Source organism: Marmota flaviventris, chromosome 9 (assembly GCF_047511675.1).
Source record: "Marmota flaviventris isolate mMarFla1 chromosome 9, mMarFla1.hap1, whole genome shotgun sequence".
NCBI classification, from domain to species: domain Eukaryota; kingdom Metazoa; phylum Chordata; class Mammalia; order Rodentia; family Sciuridae; genus Marmota; species Marmota flaviventris.
This window is the reverse complement of record NC_092506.1, coordinates 99,440,715-99,455,353: the sequence shown is the minus strand read 5'-3', so window position 1 is coordinate 99,455,353 and position 14,639 is coordinate 99,440,715. Positions and strand designations below refer to the sequence as shown.

At 34.6% G+C, this 14,639-nt stretch overlaps 1 protein-coding gene across 1 annotated transcript in view; it reads left to right on the top strand.

Annotated features, from left to right (window-relative positions):
- Positions 1-14,639, top strand: part of LOC114088976 (NXPE family member 4) — a 61,462-nt gene that overhangs the window by 39,696 nt on the left and 7,127 nt on the right. Inside the window, exons 4-5 of the mRNA XM_071616720.1 lie at positions 4,596-4,700; positions 5,956-6,061. Of these exons, the coding sequence (XP_071472821.1) occupies positions 5,966-6,061 (96 nt within the window). The 5' untranslated portion in view covers positions 4,596-4,700; positions 5,956-5,965. The remainder of the gene's footprint in view (positions 1-4,595; positions 4,701-5,955; positions 6,062-14,639) is intronic.

Genomic DNA, 14,639 nt, shown 5'->3' with positions numbered 1-14,639 from the left:
CCAGTGCATGCCTCATCCCTGAGTCTGGTTCTGCTCATTTTCCTGCCTCAATGGACTGTGTGATTTTGTCCCCTTTCTATATGCCTTATAATTTTTTAATTGAAATTGCAATTAAACAAAATAGTAGAGACTGGAGTAAATAATTACTATGTTTCAAAATAGGCTTATAATTCTGTCTGCTAGGTCTGTAGTGTGGGGAATTGTGTTAATTTAGGCAGGAGCTGGGATGGACTTGAAGTTTATTGTCACAACAGTTGCCCTTAATGTACAAAGAACTTCAAATTTGTTTAGCAATATACAGTGTTTAGAGTGGAGACTAGTTTGCCATAGGGGTTTCCTCAGTATCTGTTCCAACCAGGGCTTTAGTTCAAACCTTAGTGCTGTCTGAGGGTCTTTCACGTTCAATATTTACTGTAGTATTTACTTATAGTTGTTAGTTGTTGCTCAGTATCTATTGGCCTGTACACAGAAGGTTCTGTTGTTTTGAATAACTTTCAGGTCACTTTCTTTTCCTTTTGTTCTCTTCCAAGCACGTTAGGCCCTTGCTTTCATTTTTTAAAGCAGAAACTTAGATAAGATTATAATTTTCAATAGGAGTCTACTATTAGTTCAATGGTAAAAAAATGAATTACAAAGCAAAAATAATTCCTAAGCTCTATTAAGAATTTAGGAGACTCAAAACCCAAACTATACCTTTTGCATCTACCTCCCCCTTCCTAGACACAAATTTATCCATTGGAATCAAAGAGAATTCAAGAATCTCTTTACCTTGAACTCTAAACAAAGCTGACTGTCAGGGACCCAGTGAGAAAAGAAAGTTGAGTCATGAACATCAATAGCCCAATCCAGTCTCTGATAAATCTTATCCTAGTGTTTACAAGTCTCCACTTCAGCCAGAAGTGACTGGGGAATCAGGCCTACATTGCTTTCTATGGTTCTAAGGACCTCCATTTCCAATAAACCAGAACCATCTGTCTAAATGAGAACAGACAGAAACAACTCTGAAAAAATAAGCAGTAATTCACACATATGGAGCAATTTAAGTTCATACTGAGAACCAAGCAAGATTACCTCCAAAGAAGTAATAAATCCTGTGGATAAATGAGGCATTTTAACCATGCATCTATTTATACTATGAAATGGAATGCTTTTTGTTCTAAAATATCTGCATTTGAGTCATTCCAATTCGCCCATGTTCTCTGTAAGAAAAAGGGGCATACACTTGCTTTAAAATTACATCACTAAAAGGACCTTGGTGGTAAAAGAGTTCTAGTCAATTCAGAAAGGGAAATGAGCTTTCAAATTCTAAATTCCTCTTTTAATTGTGGTGATCGAATCTCGGTCATGCAAATCTGTTATACCAAGTTTGAAGAAAAATTGATCAGGTGGACCAGTGTCCATATTCTATTGAGGTACAAATCCATTAAAGTTCAGGAAATCAACCATATCACTATCTAAACAAACATGTTTACTTACCTAATAAAAAGGTTAATATACCTTTTCAACATAACAGAAAACATCAGACAAGTGGTGCTAGAACTGATGAAGTGTCAAAGTCTGGCATGTTTGAATACACTGCTCACAGTCTTCCTATTTCATTTCTTATCCTCATGGGAAACATGTAGTCAGTCAACAAAAAATAGGGACTTGGGTATAGAATGATGAAGCTGGGTTTGTGTGATCGGGAGAGTTTCACACATTTTGGAATGCTCCTGGGATTTTGAGAGGAGAGGTAAGTAATTCTTCAGAGTCCCAGCCTGCCCAAGGCCTCACAGAGATCTTAAGTGATGCTGAGGACAAAGTAGAAGGACCTCTAAGATAGGATGCAGCTCTAGTGATGGCTTAGAAACTGCCCTAGCAGCAGGCCATGATTATTGTGGAGCTTCCCCAGTTTAGTGACACACTGCTTTCTGTCCCTGCTTCTCCTACTTCTGCTGTCAACATCTAATCTCTCCTCTCTTCCTCTGCTTCCTGCCTTCCTGTCTTTCAGCTTCTGGCAGTACCTGAAGTAGTTAAAACTGCAGCTCTGGAGCTTGGGATTTAAGGCCTGCCTCTGCCATTTATGACCTGTGCCACCTTTGCTAGTGTATTTTGGCATCCTGTGCCTCATTTTCCTCCTCTGAAAATGGAAAGCACCTCATAGTATAGGTCTGAGGGTTCAATGGGTTAAAGCACAGAAGGCATTCAGAAGAGGGCCCGGCATGTAGTAAGTCCTCAGAAAATGTTAGTTATTGCTATCCTAGCTGTAGGTCTCTCCACATTCACCCCACCAATGCTTTTTTTTTTGTTCATATACATACATCTTGTTCAAATTCCAGTAATGAGGATATCTAGTGGTAGGCATTGCCAACAAAAGGAAGCACCCCAGTTGGCAAGGTGCTCATGCTAACCTTCAGATAGGTTTCCACCACCAGGGTTTATTGCCTTTGAAATGTGTCCATCTCTGTTTCAGAGTGGCAAGGTAACAAGTGACTTAAGCCTGGAATTTTCCACTAGCTTTTCCAAGGAGGGCTGTGACAGGGCAGTCCCTGTGAACTGCATACATTTCCCCATTACATGATTGAAAATTGCAGTGTACCCCTGACCCTCTATGACTAGTAAATCTGGAGCCTTAGTGACCTATCTGTCCAAAACACTGGCCTTTTTACCTTCTATGGATAAAGAGGATGTTGAGTGGCACCAGCCTGTGCCCTTCGTCGTTATTTCATAGGTCCTATGCCAAGTTCTCACTGCTGAAGTCTTGAGTCATTCTTGGGCTGCATCTTTTCTAGTCTATATAGTCAAAACCCTGCAGGGTCAAGGACCCTCTCCCTTTGCTCAAATCTTTTGGAAATGAGACTTCCTACCAAGTAGTGTAGCCTCCTTGGTGTTGGCATCTTTTTGTTTGGTTTCTGAAACAGTGGCCATTTCCCCACCTTGTGGCTGCGTCTCCAGTGCACGTTCCTTGAATTTGCCGGATGCTTACAGTCTGCCTGCCCATTTTGCCTGGGCTATTTTAGATCATAGCCAGCACCACTCTTACCCTACTCCTTATTCAAAGAACTGCTGATCTCCTGGATGGTTTTTTATTTTGTAAACACATAGCTCTATAATCCCACCTGTAACTAAGCTCCCATGTTTAGACCTTTTATTTAGACTCCCAAGTTTAGGGGGAAGGAAAATACTTAATCAAAGATGATGATGAAGGAACATTATTACCTGCAAGGAGAGCACTCTGCGGAAGATCAAACATCCTGCTCACACCAGGCTTTCCAGCCACTTGAATTAAAATAGTTTTCAAAAAAAGCCTTTTTTTTTAAAGCATAGTTGACAATAAATACATGAACCACAGAACCAACCCGAACTTGGTTATATCATATGTGCTAGAGCATGCTGAATAGTGAAAAGTGCTCTGGATCAGAGATCAAAACAACAGGAATCCTGAACTCAGCCATGTTTCAAACCTCACTAGATGACCTGGACAAATTATTTAAACTCTCTTCTCTGCTCCCAATTTTTTACACTAAGCATAACTAGTATGCCTATCTTATAAAAAATAGATTAAAAAGTGCCGGATTCACATTGAGTACAAATATCTATATAACTAAAATAAAATCTATAAATGTTTGACTCAAAATAGGCTGTGAACTTGGGTGCCTGCTGGCATCTGTCTCCTAAGGAGAAGCCAAAGCAAACCCACTGCAAAGATTTTAATTTTATTATAGGTTCCTTGAAGCAAAGTTGAGCAATCATAGACCCAGATACGTAAGGTTAAAACAGCTTTTACAATCATCCTTATGTAAAGACATAAAGAAGTATTGTTGAAGTTAGTTTGGCAGAACATGAGCAAGGATGTTGGAAGGATTGTCAAAGTTGGAGAGATTCTTATGAAACAGGTCTTGATTTTTGCTTTTCAATGAAAGGACTGAAAGGATTGATGGACATGTTTAAATATGTGTTATGCAAGGTAGCATAAATGAGACCCATGGAGCTACAAGGCTTCTTGCAGACCCTGGTGCATGTGTCCTAGGCACTTGCTTTTTCTGGCACCTTTTTAATTGGATCAACAATACAAATCTCAGATGGATTAAAATCTGTGAATGTAAACTGTTCTCAGTCTAAGATGTCTTGCCTTTATTGCATTTGAGGTTCTTTCAGTTTTGATTCAGCAAATTTTATTGACTATGTACTACATGCAAGAAAATATGCAAGGTGGTCTTCATAACAAGGCAATGGGGTCTTCATTAACAAGGTTCACATGGAAAATAAGAAGTTCAACTCTCCATGGGTGACTGTTAAAATCTATAAATGTTTGACTCAAAATAGGCTGTGAAGTCTCAATCATTTGAACTTCTGGCTACATTCGCTTTTGTCTTCTCAGGTATTTATCATGCCCTTACTAGAATTAGACTCCTAAAGTCTTAGAACATTGAAATCATTTCACAACACTGCCTGTGTTGAATTGAACTGATGATTAATCTTTGTGATCCAAGCCCCTCCTTAAGGTGGAGTTGGCATGCCTGGCATTTTGAAAATGAGTTACACAGAAGGTTATAAGTCCAAGTAAAAAGTATCCAGACTGGTATAATTTATGCTTGTGATTTATTTTGTTACAGAAAAGAGATACCTCAGTAACACACTGGGAACTTCAGAAGAAAACCTCCACACCCAGCTCACAGGAGTTCTTAGGGATGGGATGGAAGAAGTCTTTACAACTAAAGGTAAGAAAACCTTTTCAAAGTGGGGCAGGTGAGGGAGAGTGGTAACAACCATTCTTGAGTGCAGAAACTTCTAAAGTCTACGTGTAAACTGAGAGTCCAGGATAAGAGGTGCTTCTAGGAGACAGTAAATTTTCAAGGATGGAATATTTTAGAAAGGGATCATTAAGCAATCTGATTTAACTTTATTTATTTATTTTTATGACTCCAAGGATCAAACCCAGGGCCATGTGCATGCCAGATAGGCACTCAACTAAAGTGATGACCTCAGCCCAAGCAATCTGATTTTATTTATTTATTTAGAATTTTTCCTTTGCCTCTTTTATTTACTCACATGTAGTTATTTTTTAATTTGTTCTAATTAGTTAAACATAATAGAAAAATGCATTTTCATTCATTGTACACAAATGAAGCACAGCTTTTCATTTCTCTGGTTGTATAACATAGAGTTGCACCACATATGCAGTCCTAGGGTAATGACATTTCATTCCACCAGCTTTCCTATCCCCATTCTCCCTCACCTCACCTCCCTTCCCTTTTCCCAATCAAAGTTCCTCCATTCTCTCAACGCCCACCCCATTATGGGTCAGCATCCACTTATCAGAGAGAACATTGGGACTTTGGTTTTGGGGGATTGGCTTACTTTGCCAAGCAACCTGATTTTAAATGAGAAGTTGAAATCGCAAGTCAAAGACAAATCGTGTGAATTGAAGAAAAATGCTGATAAAGCCTGAAACAATTTTAAAAGGAAGTAATAGATATGAGTTTTAAAATAATTATTTTCAAGGTTGATGGGTGCCAGAAAGTCTCAGAGTAAGACAAGAAAACAAATTTACAGATAGGGATTGGGGAAGCTGAATGATCAATTTACGTAAGAAGATCAGTGAGATAATATGAATCTCAGGGTCAATATTTACTCAAGTTCTTCCGTCTTCTCATGATGTTTAAGGAAGAGAATAGGAGGCATGTGAGAAGACCCATAAGCTGGAGACTTCACCTTAACCATGAGCATCCCTGCACCCTTTAGGTGCTTAGCTGCTCAGTTCCTTAGAGTCCATGGTGGGCTGCGTGGAATAACTTTCCTGGGCAAAGTACAAGCTGATCAACATGAACAGCTGCTAGGGGACAGCAAGGGCAGCTGGGAGGGCCAAGGTTTACTTCTGGGAGGAACTCATCTGAGGAGGCACAAGCACTTCGGGTGTTTCCATGCTTTTCTTTCTGTTTTGTTGCATTGTGTTTGTTTTGTTGTCTCTTGTAGGGTCCTGATCATGAAAACAACTGTGACCAATCGGAAGTCACTGTGGCTACTGCTGCTTATATTAGCCTTCTTGATCACTTTTACAGTTCTCCAAAAGTCCACAAAGGTAGGAATTGCTTGCTTTCTGTGTTTGCAAAAGTATATTTTTATTTGATACCTCACCTGTTCTAGGAAAGTCCAGACTTCAAGACCTATAAAACGTAGTAGGGGAGTTTCAAAGGCGTGCACACTTTTTAAGAAGCAGAGTGACTGAAAATCATTAAGCAGCATCTGAGAGGGTAACACTGTGCTTATTCATAGACCTTGTTCCTTTGTTGATTATTTATTCATCACAACTATCTCTTCACAACATTTAACCTGTATTTTCACCTTCTTTAAGAGAACATCTGAAGAATAAAATGTTTATTTTCATTTAGTAAAATGTATCTGCCTTTTTACTTTGAAGAGAAATATTTCCCCTCTCCAATATCAGACTGTTTGTCTAAACATTCTATTGAAACTTAAATGCTGCTTTTGAAGATCTAAAATCAGCATATCATAGTGATGTGGCCGCCTCAATGTTTATAGCTGCATGCTTCACAATAGCCAAATTGCAGAATCAACTCACATGTTCATCAATAGATGAATGGATTAAGAAAATGGAGTTTTACTCAGCCATAAATAAGAATGAAATAATGGTATTTACCATTGTGTAGTATTGGCACAGGAAATTGGCAGTAAATGATGGAAATAGAGAAAAATCATGTGAAGTGAAACAGGCCAGACTTAGAAAATCAAGGGTGGAATGTTTTTTCTCATATGTGGAACCTAGAGCAAAGCAAAGTAAGAAAGGCTGTGGGGAAGGAGATGGGATATCAGAAAGACACAGGGAAAATCAGTGGAATAGAAGAAGGAGGTCAAGAGTGAGGAAGGAAGGGAAGAAGGAAGATAAAGAGAATGAATTTAATAAAATCATGTTATATTCACATATAAAGTACCAAAGGGAATTTCACACACACACACACACACACACACACACACACACACACACACATATATATATATATATATATATATATATATATATATATAAAAGGAAAAAATTAGTAGATTAGAGGAGGGCGTATGGGGGCAGGGGGAAGGAGGTCTTGGAATTGAAATCAAATTCCTTGCATGTGTGATTTGTCCAAGTGAACCCAACTACTATGTATAATTATGATGCTCCAATAAAAAATGTTGCTTTTGTTATTTAACCTTTCAATGCATGTGCTTTATTTTGTTTTTATTTCCTTCTGTTATTCTTTTATTTCCACATAGATAGCAAATTCCTTTTATTTAATGTAGTCCTTTCTTTCTAGGGCATGCCACCTCATATCTCAAGGGTGGTCTACCAAGTGAAGGTCCCTTTGGGGCTCTTGTTCTGTTCCATTGACCACTTTGTCTTCCTTGTGCCAACACTACACTGTTATTGCTAACAGAGCTTCAAAATTAGTCTTGAAAGCTTGCAGGTCGCATTACCATTGTTTGTTTCACTTCAGAAGATTTTAGCTCTTTACTCTCTCTTGCACTTTTTAGAGTCAGCCTATTAAATCTGAAGAAAAATTCGATTTGAATTTTATAAACATGACTTCACCTTAAGTAAGTCAAATTGGAAACTGATGTTTATATTTTTCTATTGAGCAACATCAAATATCTACTTATTTAGGTCTTTCTTCAAGTCTATCAGTAAATCTTACAGTTTTTGCCTACAGATCTTCCACATTTTCTGTTAGATTTATTCTTAGGTATTTTGTAATTATATGTTGCTATAATATTTTGTTTGTATATGCTGTTCTTTTTAAAACGAGAGTTTCTAATTGCTTAGTCATGGTGTAGAGGAGCACAATTGATTTTTACATATTGAACAATAAAATTTTAACTTTCCAGGATCTCTACTTGATTCATTAATGCCACCACCATCTCTTAGAGAATGGAAAGTATATTTATACTATAGCTTCCATCTTTTGTAGAACCTTATTTGTGTTTGGAACTATGATTTTTCTTTCTTGATTTAATCTCATCTGTCTTTAATTTTTCTGGAGATTCCCCACTAGTTCTGGTTCAATTAAGGTATCTCTGTTTCCCAGAATAAAATTTGTGAAGTTCTCTTCTGTCCTAAGATTTTTCTGGCAAGAAATTGAAACTTCAGTATTTCCTTAGTCTTTCATCTTAAATCAGACTTTTCTTGTTTTCTTTCTACAAAATTATGAGCACAGAAAATAATTCTACCATTCTAAAAATCAATTCTTATTTTTATTTAAAGTTGCAATAATATATGCATACCTGATAATGTGGTGTGATGTTTCAAATACACTATTATGAAAACATTGTTAAGATCCTGTGGGTCCTTACTCCTTTTATCATATAGTTCATGTAGCAACTACTGACAGCGATTTTTACATTTCTAATCATGATTGTGGATTTCCCCTTTAATTTGTCAAAATTTGTTTCATTTATAAGTACAAGTGTGTATAAGTGTATACACATGTATGATTGCTATGGTTTCTGACAAATTGATCCTTCTAACACGATGAAATGGCCATCTTTATTTCTAAAGATACACTTTGTCCCTTCTATAGTCTATCACTGTCTGTAAGGAATATGGAATATTATTTACCCTAGAGGTAACTTTATACTTGAGTGGTCTTCCTCACGGACAGCAAATGATTAGCTCTTGATTTTTTTGTTTCTGCTTTTTAGTGAGGCAGGCAGTCCACCTACATTCAATGGAATTATTAAAATGGAAGATTTAGATTGATCACTTTGCTCTTTCTTTTCTGTTCTGTCCTTCTATTTTTTTTTTTTGTTTCTCTATTTTCCTTTTCCTGCTTATTTTGAGTTTTACTGATTTTTTTTATATGTCCTTTTAGTTTCTATGTTGCTTTTTCATTAGTTTCTTTAGGGATCATATCACACATTCTTAACTTTTACAATTATTAATATGTCACTTCATGGAATCTGTAATAACCTTTCAACCACTTAGTTCTCTTTATATCCGATCCTAATCTTTGGGCTATAGTTGTTATATTATTATAAATTTATAGTCTTTAATTTACTAAATAAATATAGGTACTTTAAAGAAATAGAAACAGTCTTTTATATTTATCTATATATTTCCTGCTTCTGATGCTGAGGTTCTGAGTTTCCTCCAGCCTAAACAACTTCAGTCAGCACTTAGAATGCAAGTCCTTTGCTGCCCATTCTTCCAGGTATCGACTGCCCTCTAATTCCTACCTGCTTGTGCTCATTCTCCACTGCTTTTATAGTGTTGTTTTTTAAAATACATGTTTGTTCAGAGTTTATGATTAGTAGTTGCAGGAGAGTTGGTCCAGAACAAACTACTCTGCCTTAATTGGAAATCCTGATAAATGATTAATAGTAATGATTTATCCTAAATATTTTATTATTTGACATATTAAGATATTTTTTAACAAAAAATATTTAGTTATAAAATAATAGAAACAGTTATAATGAATACTTAGCATGTGACATAATCATTCCTAATGCTTCATGTTATCCCATCAATCCTCACAATAACTATATAAAGTGTTTATTTTGTATTATGTGATACTCAGATGATATAACTGATTCAAGGGAGGTTAAGAACTTGACCAAAACTACATAGCTAGACAGTGAAGAAGCTAAGCTTCCATCAGAGGAAAATGCCTTTAAAAAGGAGCTACCTACTGTGGTGAGCATACAGTAAGAATAGAATTCTCATGCACTTCTCGTCTGGATGTAAAAATGGAACAATTTTATTTTTAACAATTTCACAGTATGTGTCAAATCCTTTAACAATGTTCACCACATTTTACTAATTATTCTATTTCTGAGATTCTTGGTAAATTTCTTGAATTGCAAAAAATGACTTGTAAGAAGAGTCATTCTTTATAGAATTAAACATGATAAAAAAACTGAAAGCAACAAATATCCAAAAAATATAAGAATGAGTAAAATATTAAGCTATATCTGTAGGCTAAAATAATATAGGACTTTGACACAAGGTTGAGAGATTTTGATGTCACTGATTAAAATTCAAAATTTAATGATGAATATTTATTTACTATCATGCAAAGTGGTATACAAGGAATGAGAGAAATTCACCAAAATTTTAACAGTAGTTATAAATGGGTTGGTATAATTATTGGTTCACTTCATTTCTTATACACTTTCAGCATTCTTTTAATTCTTAATAATATATTTATATTATCTTACGATTAGAAAATAAACATTCTATAAATCTGTTTTTCTGTATCGTGTTAAAAAAATCAATCTGAATACTAACTAAAAATAACATAGAATGTTTAAGCAAAGTAAAAAAGATTAAATAGAAATAATGATATTTTTACATAAAAGCTCCATGCATTTAAACATTTTATTTCTTATTTTTCAATGTAATTGAAAAATGAAAATTATATATATGCATTATGCATGAAATATTTTGAAATATGTGTACATCGGGGAATAATTAAATCAAAATAATTAACATTAGCATTACCTCATTATTATTATTATTTGGTGGTGGTGACAATATTTCAAATCTACTCTCTAAGCAATTTTTTGCTGGGTTTTGTTTTGTTGGGGTATTTTGTGGGGGAGGGGATTGGTGGTGCTAGGGAACAAACCCAGAGACTCACACATGGTAGGCAAGCACTCCACACCTGAGTTACATCTCCAGCCTCAGCAATTTTCAAGAATACAAATGCATTGTTATTAACTGTTGTCACTAGGTTAGCAATATATTTCTTGAACATATTTCTCCTAAGTGAAAATTAGTGACCAACATATTTTGCACTCATATCTACAAATCATTCTCCAGACCAATGTCTAGGAGCTTTTCTCCAATGTCTTCTTTTAGTAATTTTTCAGTTTCAGGTGTTACATTTAAATTTTAATTCATTTTGGGTTGATTTCTTTATACAGTATGATGTAAGGGTATAATTACATTGTTCCACATGTGGACATCCAGTTGTCACAAAGATATTTTTAAAGAAATTTTTCTTTTTCTATTGTGTGTCCTTGATACCTTTTTTAAAAAAAAAATCAAAGGACTGGAATACATGTATTTATTTCTGGGCTTTCTGCTGTGTTCTATTGGTCTGTCAGTCTGTTTTATGACAGTACCATACTGCTTTAATTACTAGACTTTTGTAGTATATTTTAAAATCAAGTATTGTGACCTCTAATTTTGTTCTTTTTATTAAAGAGAGTCTTGGTTATTTAGGCTCTTGTAAGTTCATGTAAATTTTGGGATTAATTTTTCTATTTTTATGAAAAATGTCATTTGTATTTTGATAGAATTTGCATTGAATCTGCAGATTGCTTTGGATAGTATGGATGTTTTAACACTATTAATTCTTCCAATTCATGAACATGGAATATCTTTCCATTTATTTGTATCTTCTTCAAATTTTTCATCAACGATTTGTAGCTCTCAGTGTACAGGTCTTTCACCTCCTTGGTTAAATTTACTACTAAATATTTTATTTTATCTAATTTTATTTTTGGCAGTTATTGTAAATGAAATTATCTCTTGATTTTTTTCAGACAATTTGTTGTTAGTGTACAAAAATACTAATGATTTCTGTCTGTTGATTTTATATCCTATAACTTCACTAAACTTGTTTATTCATTCTAACAGGTTTTTGGCAGAATCTTTAGGAGTTTCTAATTAAAAGATCATGTCATTTGTAAACAGGAACAATTTAACTTTCTCCTTTTCAATTTGGATGGCTTGTATATCTTTCTCTTGCCTAATTGTTCTGACTAGTACCATGTTAACCAAAAGTTGTAAAAGTTTTCCTTGATATTAGAGGAAAACTTGCAATTATTCAGTATAGAGTGGAGTAGCTGTAGACTTGTCATATGCAGCCTTTATTGTGTTGAGGTACATTTCTTCTATACCTAACTTGTTGAGCGTTTTATCTTGAAAAGATGTTAAATCCCAGAAACTAAGGAGGTGGAGGTAGAAGGATTGCAAGCGGGAGGCCAACCTCAACTACCCTATCTAAAAATAAAAAAGGAATGGGAATATAGCACCTCTGGGTTCAATCTCCAACACACACACAAATATGTTACATGATTTTTCTGCATCTATGAAGATTGTCATATGGTTTTTGCCTTTCCTTGTGTTAATGTGTTGTATCATTGTATCACACTTATAGATTTGCCTGTTGAATCATCCTTGAACCCCTGGAAGTGATCTAACTGGATTGTAATGAATGATCCTTTAAAAGTGCAGGTGAATTCATTTTGCTAGGATATGTTAAGGACATTTGCATTTATGTTCATTAGGAATATTGGCCTGTAATTTTCTTTATTCTAGTGTTCTTGTCGGGTTTTGTTTCAGTGTAAGTGTGGCCTTGTGAAATATCCAGAAGCATTCTCTCCTCTTCAATTTTTTTTGGAATACCTTGAGACAGATTGGTATTAGTTCTTCTTTAGAAGGATTTAGCAGTGAAGACTTTAGACCCTGGGCTTTTCTTTGATGTGAGACTTTTTAGTAGTGAGTCAATCTTCTTAGCCATTCATCTCTTAGTGCATTCATATCTTCTATTTCTTCATGATTCAGTCTTAGTAGGTGTTATGTGTGTAGGAACTTATCCATCTCTTCTAGGTTATCTAGTTTGCTGGCATGTACCTATTAAGAGTGGTCTTTTGTGATCTTTGTATTTCTGTGCTAACAGTTGTATACTTTTTCATTTCTGAATTATTTATTTATTTATATATTTTCTTTCATTTTTCTTAGTCTGCCTAATATTTTGTTTGTTTGTATTTTTTTTAAAAAAATCACTTAGTTTTAGTGATCACTTCTATTGACTTTCTATTCTCTATTTCATTTACCTGCTCTGATCTTTATTATGTCCTTCTTTTGATAACTTTGGCTTAGTCTGTTCTTGTTTTTCCAGGTCCTTGAAGTATAGCATTAGGTTGGTTATTTGATGTATTTATTGCTGTAAAATTCCTAATTAGAATTATTTTTGCTGTCTTCCTCGGTTTTGGTATACTATGGGTACATAGTAATTTGTCTGAAAATATGTTTTTAGTTTTGTGTGTGTGTGTGTGTGTGTGTGTGTGTGTGTGTGTTGCTAGGGATTGAACCTTGTGCTTCATACATGTTAACCAGATGCTCTAACACTGAGCTACTTCTCTTACTCTCCTTTCTAATTTCTTCCTTGACCTATTGGTGGTTTGTATTTAATTTTTCTGTATTTGTGAATTTTCTGAAATTCCTTCTGTTATTGATTTCTAGTTTAATAACATTTGAAAAGATACTTGATATGATTTTAATGTTAAAATGTGTTATGTGGCCGAACATGATCTAGCATGTAGAACATCCTGGGTGCACCTTAGAGGAGTATATATTCTGCTGCTTTGGGTGGAATATTCCATATATGTTTATTAAGTCCATCTGGTCTAAAGTGCAGGGTTTTGATTTTTGGTTTGTGGTGCTCAGGGTGGGACCCAGGGCCTCACACATATTAGGCAAGCACTCTGCCACTACCACCACTGAGTTACATCCCCAGCCCAGCTAAAGTGTACTTTAATTATGATGTCTCCTTATTGATTTTCTGTCTGGATGATCTATCCATAGCTGAAAATGGGAGTATTAAAGTGTTCCTTACTATAATTGTATTGCAGTTTATTTCTCTTTCTCAAATCTATTGACACCTTCTTTATATATTGAAGAGCTTCAATGTAAGATGGAGATAGATAAATAGATTATATATATATATATATATATATATATATATATATATATATATATATATATCATATAATCTTAATGAATTGACTCCTTTATCATTATATAATGAACTTTCTTTACAATTCACAATTTTTAACTTAAATCTATTTCATTTGATTTAACTATAGCTACTACTGCTCTCTTTGTTTACTTGTGCAAGGAATGTATTTTACCATTCCTTGACTTTCAATCTGAGTGTGTTCTTACAAGTGAAGTCTCTTGTGGGCAGCATATAGTTATGATGTTATGATGGTATCTCCTTTGGAGAATTTATTACATTATGATAGGTAATTATTGATAAGTAAAAACTTACCACTGCCATTTTGCTGTTTTCCTGTTGTTTTGTAGAGTGTTTATTCCCTTTCTCTATGCTTGCTTTCTTCCTTTGTGAGTTGTGATTTTCTCTAGTGGTATGCTTTGATTGCTTACTTTTTACATTTTATGTATTTACTAGAAATGTATTCTTTATGGTTACCATAAGACATACAAAAAAATCTAATATTTATAATACCCTCTTTTAAGCTAATAATAGCTTACGTTTCACCACGTGAAAAAGTTTATTTTTACACCACTCATATTTTAAATTTCTGATATCACAATACATTCTTTTATATTCTGTATCCTTCAACAAACTAGTTTAGCCATTATTATTTTAAATCTTTTGCTGTTTACCTTCATAATGAAGAAATGTGATTTCCTCCTCATCATTATAGTATCCTAGGATTCTGATTCTGAGTTTATACTTATCCAAATGTACCTTTACAAATGAGTCTTATGCTTTTTCATGATTTATGTTATTAATGGCATTTTTTTCCTTTTATCTCAAAGAACTACCACTATCATTTCATGTAAGACAGATCTGATAGTGATGAACAGATTAGATATCTTTGAGATCAAATATTTTTTTACTAAATTTTAG